Raw genomic sequence first — 19,997 nt, forward strand, 5'->3', positions numbered from 1 at the left:
CCATCTCTGTCCCTGGAGATGGCTGCAGCTTGATAACAGGTTATTCTGCCATTTCCTTCCCCCTGGAACCTGCTGCTGGAAAGTCAGAGCCGTTCTGAGCCTGAAGTGTGGAAGAGAGCTATGTAGCTAGCTGTGTGGCCCTCATTATTTTGTCCTGTGCACGTGCCATTGCTGGCTTCCATACAGCAGATAAGCAACTCTGGAGTAGACACAGTCTGTGGAGGTGTTTGGCTTTGTCCATAGCAGTTCAGGCAGCGCGTAGAGTGAATTGTGCACGTGTTTTGGGCTTACACACATGAAATGGGCATATTCTTCCAAAACGATGCTTTGTAGCTCAATTTAATGCCTTTGACTAGTACAGAACTGCAGAAAATGGGGGGAGCATTCACTCTCACAGACTGGTTGCTGGAAAATAGGTGCTGCAGCTGTTTCCATTCATGGTCCCTCCTGTTCATGATACCTGTCTCTTGCAGCACCAATTCCTATCACCCGTAGCAGGCAAGGAGTCAAGACCAGGTAACTAACACACGCAGCTCGTTGTCTCAAGAGTGGAAATAGTTCTGAAACAGCATGAGGGTAAGGTCTTAATGGGCAGCAAATAACGAGGAGTTCTTGATCATTTAGCCACTTATTCCTTCCTTACTGTATAGGTTTTTTTTTTTTAAACACTATCATTAAGAGCACACATTAAATGAAGCAGAGCTCATGCAGAATGTTGCATACTGTTACAATTGCACTATCAATGCAGCTGGTTTGTTGGAGCATACAATAAAACACGTGTTTTAAATGGAAAAGTACAGGATGGGCATATATACTCTAAATATGCTAGTTTTGGCTGATAAATATATTTTTAAAAAATTATTTAGGTGCTGACCAGGCAGTTAAATGCAAAGAGTTATTTTCTTGCAACTACATGGTTGAGTTTCACACGAACTTCATGTTAAAAGTACGGCTGAAAGGTGAAACACTCCGATGTCAGGAAATGTTAAGGTCACAGTGAACCTCCTTTGACTCCTTTTCCGTGTACTTTTTAGTAGTTTTAACCACGCGATACACCATCGGTTGTTTTCCTTCAGCTTGTCCCTCGCAATTTTTAAGGAAAACTGCCGCCGGCAGTCGGTTTGTGCCGGTGGGTGCGGAGGGCGGGCGGGGCACGGCGCCGGGCCGCCTCCCGCTCGCCGCCCTCTTTCCTGCCGCTGCTGCCGCTGGCAGGAAGTTGGAGAGGGGGTAGTTTCGCTCCCCGCTGCTGCGGCCGGGACTGGGCAGGCTTCCTCTGGACGCGGGGGACCCTGCCATGGGGACGTAGCGGGCCGCGGAGCCATGCGCGGCCCAGCGCTGCCCTGCAGCTCGCTGGGGACGGTAAGTCACGGCGGGGGCTTCGCCGCGCCCTGGCGGGGCACCGCCTCGACCGGCGGCGGCTCCGGTCCCACAGCGGGCGGTTTGTGGGCCCTTCCCCCGGAGCTGCAGCCGGTTGCGGAGCTGCAGCGCGGTGCCTGCCGCCCTCCCCCGCCGCGGGGCTTTTAGGCCCGGGGTCCCTTCGCCCCTCCTCGGCGCCGCAGGACTCCCCATCGCTCCAGGTCCACGGACAGCCCGCTTTCTACTACCGCTCTCCGGGGGCTTTGGCTTCCCTCACGGCAACCCCGTGCTGGGGCGGGGAGCGGCGGGGCAGCGGCCGGGGAGCCATTTTCTCCTGCGGAGGGGCAAGGTGGGCGGTCGTGGTGGAAGGGGAGGCTAGTGCCGGACCCACAAGAGCGGCGACAGACGGTCGGGAAGCCGAGCCGCGCCTGGCCCGCCGTCACCTGGTCGCCTGCGCTGTAACCGGGCAGCGGCGCTGCGGGGCCGCTGAGGTGAGGCGAGGCAAGGCAGCTGAGGTGAGGCGAGGCCAGCGGTGCTCCCTCCTTCCCTCTCCGCCCGCCGCTGGGCGCTGGGTTCGCCGCCGCCGTTTCCGGGATTTATCCCTGAGTCAGTGAAAAGGCGGCTGGATTTACAGGAATGGCGGAGGATTTCCTGGAGCCCGCGGCGTGGCCGTTAACTCGCGAGGCACGGGGCTGTGCCGAGGCCTGCCGGGGATACGGAGCCGCCCGGGCTGGGCTCCGCTGCTGCCGCCGGTGTGCGGGGCTCGGGGCCGGCTGCTGGCGGGAGGGGACGAGCCGCCTCTGACTCACCCGGCTCGGCTTTGCTGTGCGGTCGGCCGCAGGTGCCTGCGGTTGTACCGCCAGGAACGGGATGGGCCCGTTGCTCTTATTAAAGTAGGGAAAGCTTTATTGCTACTCTGCGGGCATGTAAACACAGATTAGTGGGCTGCACCTATGCCCCAAACCATGGGATTTGTTTTTAGCAAGTTTACCGTTGCTGGTGAATCTTCTTTAGCCTTCTTGGGTATCTCAGGTCAAGATTTTTAAGCTGTTCATTGTAATTTTGCAGGTGAAAAAATTAACTTGTGAAAGAAATTTGAGAGTTTCATGAAAAACCTGACTGCTAGAGATGAATGACCATCCAGTATCAGCAGATGTGTGATAAAGCTGTGACAGTAGGGGTGATGTCACTTAGCATCATTACATGGCTATAAATTCTGGTATAGAATTTACAACGTCAGACTGTTTATCCCTAAATACATGAGCATCCTAGTAACAAAGCACTTGCACTTGACTTCACTGGACTTGTAATGTTGGATTAGTTGTTAATTTGCTGTCAAAAAGTTGTGACTGCCCTACTCAAAGTTATCTTCTTCCAGAAGTTTTATTTTTTGCCCTTGGAAGCTTTTGGAAACCAGGTAATAGAGTTACAGCTAGCACTGGCAAGACCACACAACTAAAACTGTGGAGTGGGAGCACTCTGAACCTTGACTAACTGTGGATCACTTAGCATCTCAGGACCTAGGTAGGATACATCATCTGTTGAGATGACTTGCATATAGATTTGAAAGCAGTTAGCAAACCTGGAAAAGCATATTTCTGACTTACATATAGTGGTGCACGTATTGTGCTGTAATTCAGATACTATACGTGATATTATTCATACTATTGGCAATAAAATGCACACAAAATAATTGGATCTCCCAAATTAATCATATTGTCTTCAGTTAAATAATATGCTGGAGGAAGAGTGTCCTTCAGTGGGATTTCTTTTTCTTTTTGAGGCCATTTTTCCCCTCCTATTTACATGTCATTTAAAATTCTCAATAACACCACAGTTGCTCATTACAGATAATATTTATCTTTTCCATAAAATCATATTATTTTTTTCAGTGTTACAATTCTCACTCTGTTGCATGCCCTTCCATCTTGCATTTACTTTCCATATCATCCTGTGTTTGCCCTCATGGCCTTTCTTACTCCCTTCGTGCCCCCCTTCTAGATTTCTGATTCTTTTATGTTTCCTCTGATTCTTCAAAATTTCCTGTAGCTTGTTTCCATACCTTTTCTCTTTTTGCATGTCCTTAACCTCATTTCCAGGTCCTCTGTGTTTTCCTCATGCACTCCTAACTTTCACAGTGGAAAAAATGGCAGCTGTCTCTGCTGAGGCCAGTGTGTTTTCTGTCTCATTAAAAAAAAATATTATTTTTTTGAGTTTCATTTATTAAAGGCAGTTCAGTTTTATGTACCAAAAAAAGACAAAATAGCCACAAGGGTGCTTCTGGCATTGATTCCTTTTGAAGGTAAAGGGAGGAATTGCAATTTTGAAGTCAGAAGCTACATTATATAAAAATTGAAAACCAAGCCACCACGTGCATTGTAAGAAAGAACTGTTGGGCCTACCATCCTGTTTCCAGTAGTGGCCAACAGTCTACCAAGGGTTTTGGAGCAGGGCAAGCGTACAACAATGAAAAATAAAAATACTTTCCCAGCTTCCAGTGATCTGTGACTGTAGGAGTTTCCGAGTCGAAATGGCATCTTCACATTTCGGACCCCTGAGCATGTTTTTCCTTCTGCCAATGGGTGTGATGATCGCTTTTGGAACCTAGGCATGTTTCTGGCACCCCCAGCACTCTGGCAGGGAGTCCCACACCTCAGCTATGCTGGCTAAAAAGTAGTTGGCTAAAAAAGTACCTCCCCCTATTTGTTTTTAACCTGTCTCCTGCTTGTTTTATGTGATGCCTCTTAGATCTTGCTTTGGAAGAGATGGAGAACAGACATCCCAGTTTACCTTCTCCATGGCATTCATGACTTTAGAGCCTGCTATAGTATCCTCTGCTCAGTTGTCTCTTTTATAGGCCAGTATTTTTAATCATTCCCCTTGCAGCAGCCATTCTGGACCACTGATCATCCTTGTTACCTTTCTCTGTATCATATCTAGGTTAATTTATGTTCTCAGGATTGGGGACCAGAACTACAGTCTGGATTCAAACCATATGGATTTATACATTGGCATAACAACACTTTCCGTTTTATACTCAAATCTTTTCCTAATAATTCACAGCATTTGATTGCATTTCTGATTGCTTTGTCCAACCAGGTTTGTTCCACTTTTTATCTGCTTATTAATCTAATTTTAATTTCTATTTTTGATGACCATCCACTTCTACCCAAATGGAACATGTTGATATCTGGGTCCATGCCAATTTCAATTACATGGTAATTTAAGTTCTCACTAGTAATCAGTCTGGTCAGTTTGGATGCCTTTCCCTTTTTATTAAGTAATCCATTTTCTGTATGAGCAATATTATTTGGGGTAAAACGAATTCTGTCATTTAGTTCCTTCTTATCTATTTTCTTTAGTCATCACAAAGAGGCTTTGTTTTTATTTGGGGCAGATGTCTTGTGTTCTCTTCCATAATCTTGTCCTCATTCCTGGATAACGGAGTGCTTCCTTTGAACCCTGTGAACACAGAGCTTTCTGTTGCGGTCTTGGGAACCTGATAGTAGAAAGCACATCTCAAAGCAATGTCGCTACATTTCTCTATTAAAACAAACAGGAGTATATTAGGTCCAATAAATAGGACTCGGCACGTGACAATTACCCAACTCTTAAAAAGTTCACCTAGTGAGTCACTGACAAGGGGTGCAAGGACAGCTGCGGCGCAGCATGGGCAGGGGCCAAGGGCTTGTGCCCAGCTGAAAATCAGCTCGGGATTAAGTGGAAGGCTGCCACTGAACCTTCCCGCAGCTCTTGCTCCGACGACGCTCTGATGAGAGGCTGTACAGCTGCGCTGTCGAAGTCAGCCCTGAACACAGGTGGGCGAACTACAGGGGTGTCGCGTGTCTGTGACTTGGGACTCTGACATAGTGTTGACCACTGTGTCCTCTAAGGGAAAATTAAGAAGTTATTTTCTTATGGTTGTGATCACCTACTGACTTTTTCACTCTTTTCTTTATCTCTGTTAATATGAAATAAAAACTTATAACCTTATATACTGTGTATATATACAGTGAAGTTCATGATCTTTATAGATAAATCACAGTTTTGTTTTACATTAAGATTTCTAAGACCTTTCTTCATTGCATGAAAGCTATTATCAGTCTCTTGGATTTATACAAGGCCTAAAATACAGCATTTCCTCCATCTGATCTTCATAAAATGGAGGATTATTTATAATAATAGCTCTTGTATCCTTCTTTTGACCTTTCCAGGTTTTAGTGAGCAATGAGAAATGCTTCCTGTAAATGTTACTTTAATATACATTTCTCAGTGTGTAAAGCAGAAGTTCTGGTTTCCCGTGCATCTTCATATAGCAAACTAAAAAAATGCAAACCTCAAAGAGCTTTTGGAAATGGCAGAGGCAGTCGAAGAACATAAGGGTAATCTTGCATCCTGATTTCTTCAGTAGCTCATTAGTCTGAGCAGGATCTCTGTTTTCTTCTGAACTTCCAAGCTGGCTAACTTTTTATGGCTCATCAAAAAGGCTTACAGATGACTGATATGTAGATTACTTGTGCATTGGTGTGTGTCATGTTGAACTTTTAAGCAAAGGGATGTTTCTATTAAGAAATACTTCAGAAATTCTAATGACTTGTAATGCCTTTTATTTGCAGGTAGTTCTTAGTTTAAAAATGGAATTTGCAAAATGGAAGTCTTAAGAGAAGCAGTTGACTAAGTTGTTGTTGGGGAAACACTTTATTACATGATTAATATGTTAGATGTGTACAAAAAAAGGAGTAAGCCTCCCAATCTCTGGATTTTAAGAGCACATCTGGATTTATAAAATTGTTTTATTCTGAAATTTTCAGCTTTATGCTTTTGTATTAAGGAGATTTAAACTCTGGAAATTATTAATTTGGAACTATTTTAAACATTAGCCTAGTGATGTGCAATACTGTTTGAATTGCTTGGAATACTAATACCCGAGCATCTGCTCCAGCAAGTATTGCATTCCTATTAGTTCATGTGAACAGGTGTGGGATCTCAAGGTGCTGAGCGTGGGGGCAGGAGTCACTTCCCACTTGCCTAATCCCGCTGTTCCCACTCAGTTTGCTTTCTCTGACCAGCCTTGGTCCACTCTGGACACCTCTAGGCATCCACTGGCTTTCTAGGAGAGCGGAATCTTGCTCCCAACACAACCTTCTCCATCCTCTCTTTGCCTTCATACTGTCATACCCGTGTGTCACTGTACCTGCTCCTTCTGCCCTTCTCCCTCAGGGCGAGGAGCCTTGCAGGTAGCAGCAGGGCTACAGCTCTGCACAGGGAGGGCAGAGTGCATGACACAGAGCTGTGACATCCATGCCGAGTAATTTGGTATTTCCTAGCCTTGTGGACATTGGCAGGTGGTAATATGGTAGACCTGATAACACTGCACTTCCCTGTGCTGTCCCTCTGGTTCAGATACTGTGCCTTCTTTCTCCTTGGCCTGGGAACAGTGCTCTCAAATGTTCCTTCTTATTTCCACCCCCACCCCCATCTTTCTTGCATCTTGCTGTGTTCTTCACTTTTATCTTTGCTGTTTCTTTCTTTGACTTACTCTTGCAGAGATGTCACCTCACTTGCAGTTCTCTGTGCGTGGTCTGGTTGAGGCAGAAGCAGCAGCAAGGATGTGAATTGTAGTGGTGGCAGTAATTCAAGAATATTTGAGGTTGAAGATGGTGCAGGGTCTCCTAAATCCTGTCTCAGCTGTCAAAACTTTGCATAGAAGAGTTTTTGGGCTTGTGCAGTGTTTTTTTTTCACTGTTAGCTGTCAGGCAGTAAGTGCTGACATCAGACATGAGAAGCAACTAGGGTTGCCTCACATGTGAGGAGATAGCTGTCACCCAGAGGGGTAGAATAATTTAAGGAAGCAGCATTCTGGTTTTCATCTGACATATTTTGTTTATTTCTGCAGCAGTGTCAAAAGTAAAACCTAGAGATTCTGCTGACTTCTTTTTTCCTGGGCAGTCCCCGCTCACTAAAAATGTGAATCACCGGTGTGCATGATGTGGTTTGGTGGTTTGAATTATCATTCAGCTTAGGTAATACATGCTGTCCATTTTTCTATGCAGCATTGGTTAGTGGGTACTCGTTCTTTCTCCCGGGGAGTGGAATCAGAGCATGTTGTAAATCTAACGATGGAAAATCACCTTATTTCAGTTGTAGAAGACCTCTAAACTTTGCCTTGGTGAGCTGTTATCAATGACTTGAGGCTTCAGTGCTTGGTAAATGGGACTACATCTGGCTGGCGACTGGTCACCAGTGGTGTTCCTCAGGGCTCAATTCTAGGGCTGGTTCCGTTCAATATATTTATCAATGATCTGGATGCAGGAGTTGAATGCACCATTAGCAAGTTTGCTGATGATACCAAACTGGGAGGTGCTGTTGACTCTCTTGAGGGACAAGATGCCTTGCAGGGGGATCCAGACAGATTGGAGCATTGGGCAATGATTAATGGGATGAAATTTAACAAGTCCAAATGCCAGATTCTGCACCTAGGATGGAGTAACGCCAGGCACAAGTATAAACTGGGAGAGGAGGGCTGGAGAGCAGCCCTGCAGAAAGGGATCTGGGGGTGCTGGTCGACAGCAGGCTCAATATGAGTCAGCAGTGTGCCCTGGCAGCCAGGAGGGCAAACCGCATCCTGGGGTGCATCAAACACAGCATAACCAGCCAGTCAAAAGAGGTGATTGTCCCACAGAATCACAGAATCGTATAGGTTGGAAAAGAACTGTAAGATCATCGAGTTCAACCGTAAACCTAACACTACCAAGACCACCACTACACCATGTCCCTAAGCACCTCATCCAAATGTCTTTTAAATACTTCCAGGGATGGCGACTCCACCACTTCCCTGAGCAGCCTGTTCCAATGCTTGATAACCCTTTCAGTGAAATAAAATTTCCTACTATCCAGTCTAAACCTTTCCTGATGCAACTTGAGGCCATTTCCTCTCGTCCTGTCATTTGTTACCTGGGAGAAGAGACCGACCCTCACCTTGCTACAACCTCCTTTCAGGTAGTTGTAGAGAGTGAGAAGGTCTCCCCTGAACCTCCTTTTCTAAAGGGGGCTAAACAACCCCAGTTCCCTCAGCCGCTCTTTGTAAGACTTGTTCTCCAGACCCTTCACCAGCTTTGTTGCCCTTCTCTGGACATGCTCCAGCACCTCAATGTCTCTCTTGTAGTGAGGGGCCCAAAACTGAACACAGCATTCGAGGTGTGGCCTCACTAGTGCCAAGTACAGAGGCACGATCACTTCCCTAGTCCTGCTGGCCACAGTATTCCTGATACAAGCCAGGATGCCATTGGCCTTCTTGGCCACCTGGGCACTCTGCTGGCTCATATTCAGGTGGCTGTCAACCAACACTCCCAGGTCCTTCTCTGCCAGCCAGCTTTCCAGCCACTCTTCCCCAAGCCTGTAGCGCTGCATGGGGTTGTTGTGACCAAAGTGCTGGACCTTGCATTTAGCCTTGTTGAACCCCATACAATTGGCCCCAGCCCATCGATCCAGCCTGTCCCACTGTACTCAGCATTGGTGCGGCCTCACCTTGAGTGCTGTGTGCAGTTCTGGGGCCCACAATTTAAGAAGGATGTGAAGGTCCTTGAATGCGTCCAGAGGAGGGCAACAAAGCTGGTGAAAGGGCTGGAAGGCGTGTCCTGTGAGGAGCAGCCAAAGACTTTGGGCTTGTCTGGTTTGGAGAAAAGGAGGCTGAGGGGCGACCTCATTGCTCTCTACAGCTTCCTGAGGAGGGGAAGTGGAGGTGCTGGTCTCTTCTCCAGGGTATCCAGTGCCAGGACTCGTGGGAATGGTTCAAAGTTGTGCCGAGGGGGTTCAGACTTGATGTTAGGAAGCATTTCTTTACTGAGAGGGTGGTCGGACACTGGAACAGGCTTCCTAGAGAGGTGGGTGATGCCCCAAGCCTGTCAGTGTTTAAGAGGCATTCGGACAGTGCCCTTAATAACATGCTTTAAATTTTGGTGAGCCCTGAAGTGGTCAGGCAGTTGGACTAGATGATCATTGCAGGTCCCTTCCAACTGAAATAGTCTATTCTATTCTAACTTCATGTACTTTCTGAATTTTATGAAGTCTGTCATTTGTATAAATCTGTGTACTGCTGAATGTCTTAGGGAGCTGCCTAAGATGGTGGTGTTTTTTTTTTCTGCCATGTGAATGATTTTTCTGGGAGGCCGAGTCATTGTGAGTCACTTGTGGTCTGTGACTCTCTGTTCCTCAGATTTTCATCAGTAATAACGTGTTAACTCTGGTTTGATTATACTTATAGGCACACTTTCACTTAATCTGAAAAATTGAAAACACCTTTCCTGTTTTCTTTTGGTTTTGAAGGTATATCTGACCAATCTTCTATGTGTTTTTGTCTTGATTTTTGATGCTTTCCTCTGTTGTTTCTATTGTTGACTTCTCTGAATTATTGGCTGGCTGTATATATTCCCATGTCAGGGGATTAATCATTGGCTAGAGAATCAGGATTTTTTTAATTGTTGCTGTCAGACCATCTGTGTGAATGATCTTTTACCCATTTTCCTGCAAGCAAGCAATCTTGTAAAACTATTAGCAGCTGAAATTAATTTTATTTCTTACTGAGTTGTTGTTGGAGTCCTTGCATTTAGCCTGTGATCAGCTAATTAACTGTGAAATGATAGCTATTTAAATATGTGGTTCTTTTTTTTCCTGTTCACCATTTTAGCATCTGGTCTATTGAATATGTCTTTGTATGACAGAGCTTTCTGAAAAATGGGGTTTTTGCTTTGTCAGAGTTGCAAAGTCCTATCCTTCTTGAGGTTTTAAGTTGCTTTCATGCATGTACTTTTCTCCCCCAAGGCTTTAATTTTGAGAGAGAAATAGGATGGCATGGGGCTGTCATAGCCATCTCATTTTGCGTATCCTTTCTTAAGCTTGCAATCACAAAATTGGTATCAGCATTGTGGTTTACCCTTATTGGTTTACTTTTGTTATAACTCTCCTAGCTGAAAAAGTAAAAAGAAACAGGAACTCTGAAGCTGTGCCTGGACAGCTAGGCCTCTTACCGCTTTCAAAAAAGCAAGCTGGGAAAACATTACAATGTAGGGAAGTTATTGTAGTAAAACTCGGTGTGACATTGTATGGATGGGGCAGGATGGTATTTGTTTGCAAAAAAATGAGTTGATTTTCATGCATTCACATGATCTGATGCATAGACTACATTGGCACACACTCTCCACAACATACTCAGAAGCACCGACATGTGTATGTCCAGATGGTGTGGCCAGGATCACTTGTGTGCAATGCAGATGACAAGGGACACTGTCTGTCAAGTCTTCATCGCACCGCTGGGGTCTTCATGGCACTACAAACTAGTTTTTGGACAAGTCCATCATACCCTTCAGGAGTCATCAGCTGGTATGGGATGGGCCTTTGCTGTAGAAACTTGCTGACTTCAGGCTTCATAAATCTTGGGCCAAGTTGTTTCCTGCTTTTGGTTTGGGGTTTTTTTTGTTTGTTTTTTTGTTTTTAACCTTTTTGCTATTGTATGTTTTTTCCTTGTTTGAATGCATGTTTGAAATAGATGCCTAGGGTCTGTTTTTCTGTTGGGCCAACAGGCAAAGGAATTGGTTTGTGATATGCTGCAGTCTTGTTACCATCCTCCTGGTGCAGGGTCTTTTGCTGATGAGTCATCTATGCTGTGGTCTTACCAGAGTGTAGACCTTTTGGCCGTGACATAAACAGCACATTTCTCAATTTTGCTGCTGGGAATAGTGTCCTGAAAACAATGTCCAGGGAATGGTGTCCTTCATTATTGGTACAGGCTGTTCTTTTAACCCTTTGTTTTGCTGTTCCTTCCCGTGCGTGTGTACACACACTCACACTCTCTTACAGTCATACTGCAGTCATGCCAATCTTAATATATCTGTTAAAATTCTTGACAACAGTCATCTTCAAAATGAAAAATAGCAAGTAAATCTTAAAGGAATTTAAAAAAAAAAGTGCACATTTTTGTGGCAAACTGTTCAGACTGAATGTTAACAGCTGCAGTTTAAAAGGAAGAATGTACGTTTGACGGGGGAGAAGTTGAAAACCTAACTTTCCCACGTTTCTAGGCCTGGCTTGCTCAGGAGGAGTTTTGGAAGCTATTCTGTACTTTGCATACAGTGAGATCCTCCTCTGCCTTCTTATTCCAAACTTCCCATCTGGTTTATTTATTCAGTAGAACTGCAAGTACTGGTTGCATTCTTCTCTCTGGAACTGTTTCTAGATGGGTAGTCTTACTGCCTTCCTTAATAAAAACATTCCTTTGCTTTTGAGTATCTTTCTTGCAAGCTGCAGCATTTTCAAGGCATTCCATCTGTAAATTGCATATCACGAAAAGTATTTGCTTTATATACAACCAGTTTGTCATAGAGACCATTGTATGACATATTAATAACACAGATGACAGGCATGGGTATGTTGGGGGTTTTTTTGGTAAATAATCTCCCCACACGCTTTTGTCAGTGAAGGGTCCTGATATCAGAATTGGTCAAGTCAATTGAACTCACTGTTATAAAAAGATTTAATTGTAAGTGCTGAAGTCAGCTGTGCAGTTTGCCAGGGGATATGAAGTTTTCTGACCTTGTTGCTCTCCCTTTTTTTTTGCCCTTCTCTCCCTCTTCCTCTGTATTTACAGGTTATCCTAACATTTGTCTGTGTGTTGACAAAGGAATCTGTAGAAATTGCTCCAGTGCCATATACACTGCAAGTCCATCGGGTGGCTTTGGATGGAAGAGACCCCTCTAACACCTTGAGGAGAGAAAAGAGGCAGGTGCAGTGTCAACTAGGACAATACCTACATCCCAGAGAGACCCACTGCTGCATGAGGTGCCATGCAGGTATGTAAAATAAGTACAGTAATAGTGACCTTCACCTGAGGCATTTCCCTGTCCTGCACTCTCAGACTGTCTCTGTCCTACAGCTATATCAGTGCTCCCTTTCCTTGGTACCTATCCCTACCCAGATAAATTCTTATTCCTTGTCTCTTCTTTTGGGCTGTCAGTGTCTTTCACACTGGTGAGAGGAAGCATACTCTATCCTTATGCCATCAACTCCAGGGTTTCTCTGAGGAATCAGTGACTCCCATCCTCCTTAAGACAATGTGTTTGCCTTCCTGTCAGAGCTCTGTTAAGTGATTTTCTTGCAGGTACCTACAAGGCAAAAGACTGTGATCGGCCTGACCAGGCACCTGTCTGTCTTCCGTGTGCTAATGGCACATTCACAGCTGTTGATAACACCATGTCTAAATGCTTCCAGTGTACACATTGCCGTACAGGTGAGTTATCTACAGGACCTGAGGAAAATGGGTGGTAGTGGCAGGTGAGGGACTGGAGGGGATGTCAAGGTGAGTGAGGAAGCTTGGAAAGGTAAGCAATTGAATAGGCAGAAGGACAGTGTATGGGAAGGGACTGGGGACAGCAGGAATAAGGGTTACCAAATCACTACAGTCTGAGACACAAGGGTTACCAGATCACAAAGGCCTGAGTTTGCAGGCCTTTTTGTCCTTTCTCTGGGAAGATTAGGGGATAACAATACTTGGCATCACAATGGTGCTCTCAGCTGAAGGTGAGGGAACAGGTTGGAATAATAGCTTTTCCTTTCCTCAGAATTCCAGCAGATAGTAGAGACCCCCTGCACCCCAAAGCAAGATACCGTATGTGGCTGTCGGAAGAATCAGTATCAGATTGGCCTGTCTGACCTCTTCCAGTGTAGGAACTGCAGCTCGTGTGTCAATGGGATTATTGCCAACTGTGAGTACAGCATGGATCTGGCTCCAGTACAGACATACTGCACTAGGGTAGATATTAGCAGCCCTCTGTTCACTTTCTGACATGCTGCAGCACCTTGCCCTGAAGTGATTGTAGTTTTGGAACAACTCTTGGTTTTGCCTGCCCCCTTTCCCCAGAAAGACTGCCATTTTTGCCTGCCTTGGCATCGATCCCTGTAGAAACAGTTTCTACCTTCCTTTTGTCCTTGAATGGTTTCTCAGTTTTGGCTGTTGTGAGGAGATATTTTCTACTTAATTTTGGTACCTCTGCCTTGCATGTACTGAAGCAAGGTCTTTATGCTCTAGAGCAGATTTCCCCCACCTTCCTTTTTTGTCTTTGTGTGGATATTTCTCCTGATGCTCATTGCATTTCCCTCACCAATTGCTGGAAGCACTTTGAGTACAATGGCTGAAAATACCACTGGTCCCAATGCCCAGCTGAACTGCTTGTCAGTTGGTTGCTGAACCACCACAGTGTACCGTGCAGTGTTTTAAACTAAAGAGCTACTCAGGTAATGCTGAACTGTACCCAGCAGCATTGGGCATGACCTGGGGATGGTGCAGGTGTCTGGGAGAAGTACCCATGTTAGCTGTCCCAAGCTGCCTCATCTGCAGTCAGGAGTCAGAGATCTTAAGCAAATACTGCTTGCCGCCCTCCACTTTGTGCTGTAGTCTAATTCTGTTCATGTCCCTTAAATGTTCCTTTCCTTGTTGTGCTAAAGCTATCCCCTCTTCTTTGCAAATTCTGCTTCTGATCCCTTTCCTGTCTTTTATCCTGCCTAGCACAAGGTTTGCTGTCTCACTGGTGAATGCGTTCCCTCTGGTGCTCAGTAATCTTCCTCTGTCACAGTTTCCATGCTTACACCTATCCTCAAGGGTCATCATCGTACGCTGCCCTTGAGCAATTTCCTTCCCTCTTGGCTGATGTAGATCTGTTTAGTCCTGTCCCTCGCTTGCCACAGAATGTATGCTGCTTGTTCTAGTACCTTTTTCCCTCCCCTTCTGCAACTTTATGTCCTTCCATTACTATTCTGTCTGCTCCTCCCCACACCTGTTTTACTCAGTCTCCATACTGTGACAAGCAATAGCTCTTTCATTTCTTACCCCTTCCACTCACAGCATAGCAGATCACAAGAGTGGATATGTGTCCCATGGCTTGAAGTGATTTCTCCCTGCCCTGAACTGACTTCCTCACCAGTCCCAGCTGCTCAGGGACCACTTCTCCCTCATCTTTGCCTGACTAATGTGATTTCCCCTTCCTGTCATGCTTGAACTTGAGTGACTTTCCCCGCTTTTACACTGGGACTGTCATTATCCATTAGACCAATTTCAGCTGCACTGTAATTTTATCCCCTTTCCAAGCCTCTACAGAGGTCCTCGACCTACCAGGACAGTGGTACCGTTATTTTTTATTATTTTTATCCTCCCCCAACCCTGTCGTCAAACATAGACTGAATCCTCTTTCTCTTCTTCAGTAGAAGTTCTCCAGGCTCAAAGAGGGATAATCTCCCACCCATCTTGGAGGGGATTTTTCTCCTTTTGTTTTCTTCTCTGTCCGCATTACAGCAAGGGTTTCTTCTTTTCTCTACAGGTTCAAAGAACAGAGACACAATTTGCAGGTGTAAGCCTCGATTCTTCCTGACACTTAGTAACGTTTGCAAGCCTTGCAACAGGTGAGCTTTTTTTCCTCTGTATGCCCTTCCACTGAGTAGGAGAGACAGCAGACACAAGCCCCGCAGGGGGAGGAAATTTTTCTCAAGGCTCTGTCCATCTTGACATAACTTTACAACATTCTGCCTTTCTGGGGCAATTGGGTCTTCCCCTCTGCCACCCCCGGTCTTCTCTGTGTGTAGGCATCGGCCCACTAAGAACCCGAAGTCACTAGCCACACTGCAGTGTTCCACTTTGCAGGCTCATCTTGACTTGTCTGTTACTTAGGATTGTCACAAATGGCTAGTTTTTCATTTCATGCACGTTTACCTCTCTCATTTGCTCTTTCAGCTGCATTGGAGAGGAATGCCTGCAGTGTCATAGCCCAGTGACTACCTCACCAACTTCATCTGGGCTGAGTGAGTACTGAGGGAACTGAGGGACAGTGGAATCTTTTCAGTGTGGGCTTTTGTTCTGTTAATGCCTTTTGCCAAGTGTTATTTCCTCCACTCTCTCAAACCATTATTCTTTTTCTCCCTACCATTTGCACGTCTTCACTTGCTGTTCTTCCTCTAGCACTTACCTCTTCCTTTCTTAGTCACTCACTCATTTGCCCTCTCCCTTTTGTCCAGATGGGATCCTTGTCCTTGGCATCATCGTTGCAATATTTGTAGTTATCTCTGTCCTCTACGTTGTAAATAAAGTAGTGAAGCTGGTCCAGGAAAATGGGATAGCGTCGTCTTTCTACTCCTGTGGTGAGTACAGCAGCATATGCAGTGACATTAACTGGGGTAGACATCATTCTCTGTGTGTGTATGCGCACATGTGTGAGGGAAAAACTGGGATCCCGTTACTCTGCTTTGTTGCAAGGCCAGAGGAACACGAGAACTCAACAGCTAAGCTTATTGGTGCAGTTCTTACAGCTCTGCATCTATGCCCATAGCTGTGACTGGAAGTGCATGTGAGCTCATTGCTGGGACATGTGCATTTTGCTATAAAACCTTTTTGAGGGCAGGATTGTGAATAGCTGCTTTCCTGTTTTCTCTGGGACAAGAGGAAGTGAAAATAATTTCTGCTTTCTTTTTTCTTTTTCTTTAAAGTTTCTTTGCCACAGACAACCAAGGAGCCAGTATCTGAGGTGAGCAAGATGATGGGTATAAGAGCGTTCCTTCCGCTTTCAACTATGTTAGCCTGGGATCCAGAGTAACATTTTTCCCCATGGTCTGTTTTCAGCCCTTGTATTTTCAAATGAGCTGAGCAATAGGGCTGTTTAATTCAGAAATCTTTTCCTGTAGAGGGTGGAGCTATTAACATTTTACTTCCCCTCTTCTAGAGAATGCTTTTCAAACTCCTGGCTTTTTGCTCTTGCATGCATTTTTTTCAGATAGCTGGTCCTTAATCCCTTTTTCCCCCTACATACCCCAAGCTTGGAGGATTTAACTACTTTTACTTCACTTCAGATCTTGACCCCACAAGCCTCTCAGTGCTGCTTCAGTGTTCTCTCAGCTCCAGTGTTGTTCTGCAATTAAGAGGGCCCAAGCAGTAGTTGAGGTGGGGTTTCCACAGCCTTACAGAGAAGGCTGATGGGAAAGGTGACATGTAGAGCTTCTAGAATGGTGGTGATTTCGGGTCCCAGCCTTACTTGGTTTTGTAAAGAAATATTTTTTCCAGACTACCGTTTATTGATGCCAAAAGAGAGTTAAACTCCTTGGGTTCTGCTGCAAAGAAATGTTTGGTGCCTTCTGCTCAAACGAGGCATATAGGAAGAATTAAAACCTCAGCACCTGCTCCCCACCTATCTTGGATAAATTTTAGTATATAAAGCTAGTGGTTTCTTGCAGGAGACAGGCATATTGTGCTGCTGTGGGTGATTCTGGACTAAGAAAATGTGTCTTTCAGGTTGAGGTAAAAAGAAGTGAAATTTCCATCCTTCTTCCCGAGCCCCAGAAGGAAACACAATTGTCGGTGAATGCAACACCACCACCTGCACCTCTGCTGCAAAGTTCACATGAGTTACCAGACTGTGTCAGACCTGCCAGGAAGACACAGCTTCCAGACAGTAAGTGAAACTCCCCTGTCCTTCCCTCCTTCCCCAGGCAAACGAGAACCTGATTATGCAGCTGTGGCTAGGAGGATGTTGGACAGACCTTACCCGGTGTACGTGACCTGTGTGTATACTTTGTGCATGGCATGGTACAAAGGCAGAAGCATGCCCAGAGCCTGTGAGCCTGTATATGCTAAACATTTACACAAGGCCTTTCTGTTGTCCCTTTTCCCTACCAGGAAAATGGATTGTCATGTGGTGACATGCTGTCAGTCTTAATGCCTCTGGGATGGTGACCCAGAGCATTCTTTTGGCAGGAATGGGTGGCAGCAGGGCCCTAAGCGTGTGTGTTCAGCTCTGCTCATAGCCTTACACAAGAGCATATGGAAGCACTCCCATTGCTTTTTGAGGGATAAGAGCAATGAGTCTGTGTGACTACTCTGTAGAAGACCTGAACAGGAGGGGGCAATGCATGATCCCAAGGCACCATCCAGCACTGGATTATTCACGTTCTCCTTGAGGCTGCAGAATCCTGGTTCTTACACTTTATTTCTTCTCTTTTCACAGACCCTGCTATTCTCTACACTGTGGTGGATCATGTACCGCCATCTCGGTGGAAAGAGTTTGTTAGGCGTCTGGGTCTGAGTGACTATGATCTCGAACGAATTGAGATGGAGCATCGGCGTTTACGAGATGCCCAGTATGAAATGCTTAGACTGTGGAAACTGCAGATGGGCCATGCTGCAACTGTGGAGCACATCAGCTGTGTTCTCAACCAGATGGAGCTGAGTGGCTGCAGTGAAGCTATTCAAGAGGCTTTGCTAAACCAGAACTCTCCGCAACCTTGCAGCCTCCACAGCCATCTTTAACCTATTTCTGCTTTACTTGCCCTCTCTATGACTGTTAAGAGAGGATCATAAGTCCCTTCCTTTCCTGTCTTCCTTTTTCCAATACCTCCCTATCTTTCTAACACTCGTTAACTGGGTTTGTTGGAGACAGCAGCATATGATGCTGGAGGAAGGCTGAGGTTTGCTTCTCAACCACCATGTAGTTCAGCACCTTTAAACCAAGACAGGCCTCTGCAACAACTCCTTTCCCAAGGAGGGAAAGCACCTCATAGAGGAAGTGGTGTGTGGACTCTGACCAAGACGAAAACAGGAGCTCGGAGTGACTTGATAGATCAGCTACTCTATGGACAAGTTGTTGCTGAAACAGGTGCTCCACCCACCATGTGGTGGGTAAACCTGTAGGGTGACTTGGTTAAGCTGGCTGTTCAGATGGTAAAGTACTTGCTCGCTTTTTGCAGATCTATTTTTCTGCAAGATGAGACAGTTGAACTGGCTCACATTGCAGCCCTTTGATTGCTAAATCTGATTCAAGGGAAGTGGTGGGAGGACGTGCCTATTTCTGGGAGCAGGAGAGGATTGCCCCCTTTCGGTATCAACTAGTTATCACTGTGGCAAAAGAGTCACGGAGATTCAGCAGTGATGGCTCTGTGGGGGGAGAAATGGGAGGACAGTTGTCCTTTCCACACCCTCGTTTCCCTCAGGTTCAAGAGGAATAAGGATTCCAAGCCAGTGAGTCAGATGAGAGGGCTGGTGCTTTTTTCTCAAGTTTTTTTTCTGTACCTAGAAACCATGTAAGATAGCATTAACAAAATACCTGCCTGTGTGTTTGTCCAAGTACAGAGGGGAAAGGAATGCGTGCGTCTGTCTGCATGAGAAGGTACCTATGGTACCTAGTAGCGTGAGTGCCTCTGAAAAATCTGTGCTTGCACACAGGTCAGTAGGCTTGTGTCTACCTGCTTATCTATCTCTCAATGATTCACTGAATCTGATCTAACTGCAGATGAGACTGTGTATGTGTACAGATATATATATATCTATCTATCTATATTTTTTAGCAGCTGTTGAATAACTTCACACTACTTCCTGGACTGCATTCTGTGATTGCTACTTGGGTGTAAGAGACATTCAGTACCATCTCCAGGCTCTCACCATTGCTTTCTCATGCGTATTACCCTGGGTGAAGCAAAAGTAGCAAAAATCAATTAGCCTGCATCAGGTGCAGGTTGTCCACAGGCTTGTAATGTGGATTATTTTTTTTTTTTTTAGTCTTTTGTCCCTTGACCAGAGAGAAACTTTCTATTGTAAATACACTAAATGCTCTGAATTAAAATTCATATTTTTACCTCTGCCTCCATTCTGGTTTTGTCCATATCAAGTTCTCTTCTGTGGCTGTGGGCAGGGGCAGAGAAACGGGAATAACTTCCAGAAGTGGCAAGAGTGGGCTGCAAGAGTGGGTGGGTTGATGGTCCGATGAAATTTTTTTTAAAAAACAAGTTTTATGAACTTTTGTATGTAAAGCTTAGCTGCCCTCAAGTCACAGGAAGCTGGCTGAGGGCAGGAAGTAGGACCGAAATTAAATTCTGTTGCAGGTCTTCTCAGATATTCAAGAGGGAAAGAGGGGATGCTGGCATATTTAAAGTGAATTTTTAAACAACATACAATGAGTCATTTTGATTTGTATTTGGCTTTTTAAAGAGGAAAATATCTTTAAATAAAATAATAATAATAGATTATACTTTAATAATATTCTTAGAGGCATGTTTTGTCTGAGAAACCAAAGTACCCTGTTAAGGCAGTGAGGACTGTTCCTACTCTACTGCTGAGAAAACTTGGAAGTGAAAAGAGTCCAAGTTCACAACAGTTAGTGACAAAGCCAGGAACTGAAGTCAGTTTTAATTCCCGGTTTGAGACTTTGTTTCGTTATGCCTACATACTATTTTAATTGAGGCGGATTTTTTTTTTTTTTTTAGATCAAAGGAGAGTACAAAGCTCATTGTAATACACTTTGTCTTTCATCATTTATTTTCAACAAACACAGCAGTATGATAACTACTAGAAGTACATGCTCTAGATGTGAAACTGTGCTTAAAGTGGGGAAATTCTCAGAAATCTTCTCCAGGTATGATATTGAAGCTCCCTGCCCCCCCATCAAACCGTGTAATCCATCATTTAAAATCCAGGTATTTTAAAGTTCACTGTGCAAGGTAAGCCACGGGCAGCAGGCCCCAGGCCACTGCTCGGTCGTCAGTGACTTCATGCACCACTTACACGGAAATCCAGGACTATGAGGCGTTTCAGAGAATGTTAAAGATCTCTTCAAGGTGAC

The 19,997-nt window shown here is 45.1% G+C and overlaps 1 protein-coding gene across 2 annotated transcripts; it reads left to right on the plus strand.

Moving 5' to 3' along the window:
* Positions 1-1,193: 1,193 nt before the first annotated feature.
* TNFRSF1A (TNF receptor superfamily member 1A) lies at positions 1,194-18,955 on the plus strand. 2 transcript variants are annotated; one of them, XM_072881225.1, is made up of 10 exons: positions 1,195-1,359; positions 11,999-12,200; positions 12,509-12,637; positions 12,969-13,112; positions 14,721-14,802; positions 15,131-15,198; positions 15,412-15,534; positions 15,880-15,917; positions 16,679-16,838; positions 17,391-18,955. In XM_072881225.1, exons 1-10 carry the CDS (start codon positions 1,321-1,323, stop codon positions 17,690-17,692), a joined length of 1,287 nt encoding a protein of 428 aa, XP_072737326.1. In that variant the 5' UTR covers positions 1,195-1,320; the 3' UTR covers positions 17,693-18,955. The 2 variants fall into 2 exon arrangements, with proteins under 2 accessions (XP_072737334.1, XP_072737326.1); XM_072881233.1 differs by lacking the exon at positions 12,969-13,112 and having other exon boundaries at positions 1,194-1,359.
* The last annotated feature ends 1,042 nt before the right edge of the window (positions 18,956-19,997 follow it).

The sequence above is a fragment of the Ciconia boyciana genome, chromosome 1 (assembly GCF_034638445.1).
Source record: "Ciconia boyciana chromosome 1, ASM3463844v1, whole genome shotgun sequence".
In the NCBI taxonomy this organism is placed as follows: domain Eukaryota; kingdom Metazoa; phylum Chordata; class Aves; order Ciconiiformes; family Ciconiidae; genus Ciconia; species Ciconia boyciana.

Coding starts and splice junctions, on each gene's coding strand:
- TNFRSF1A (XM_072881225.1), top strand. CDS start 1,321: ATGCGCGGCCCAGCGCTGCCCTGCAGCTCGCTGGGGACG. Junction 14,803..15,130: donor GTTTGCAAGCCTTGCAACAG/GTGAGCTTTTTT, acceptor TTGCTCTTTCAG/CTGCATTGGAGAGGAATGCC. Junction 15,918..16,678: donor CCAAGGAGCCAGTATCTGAG/GTGAGCAAGATG, acceptor TGTGTCTTTCAG/GTTGAGGTAAAAAGAAGTGA.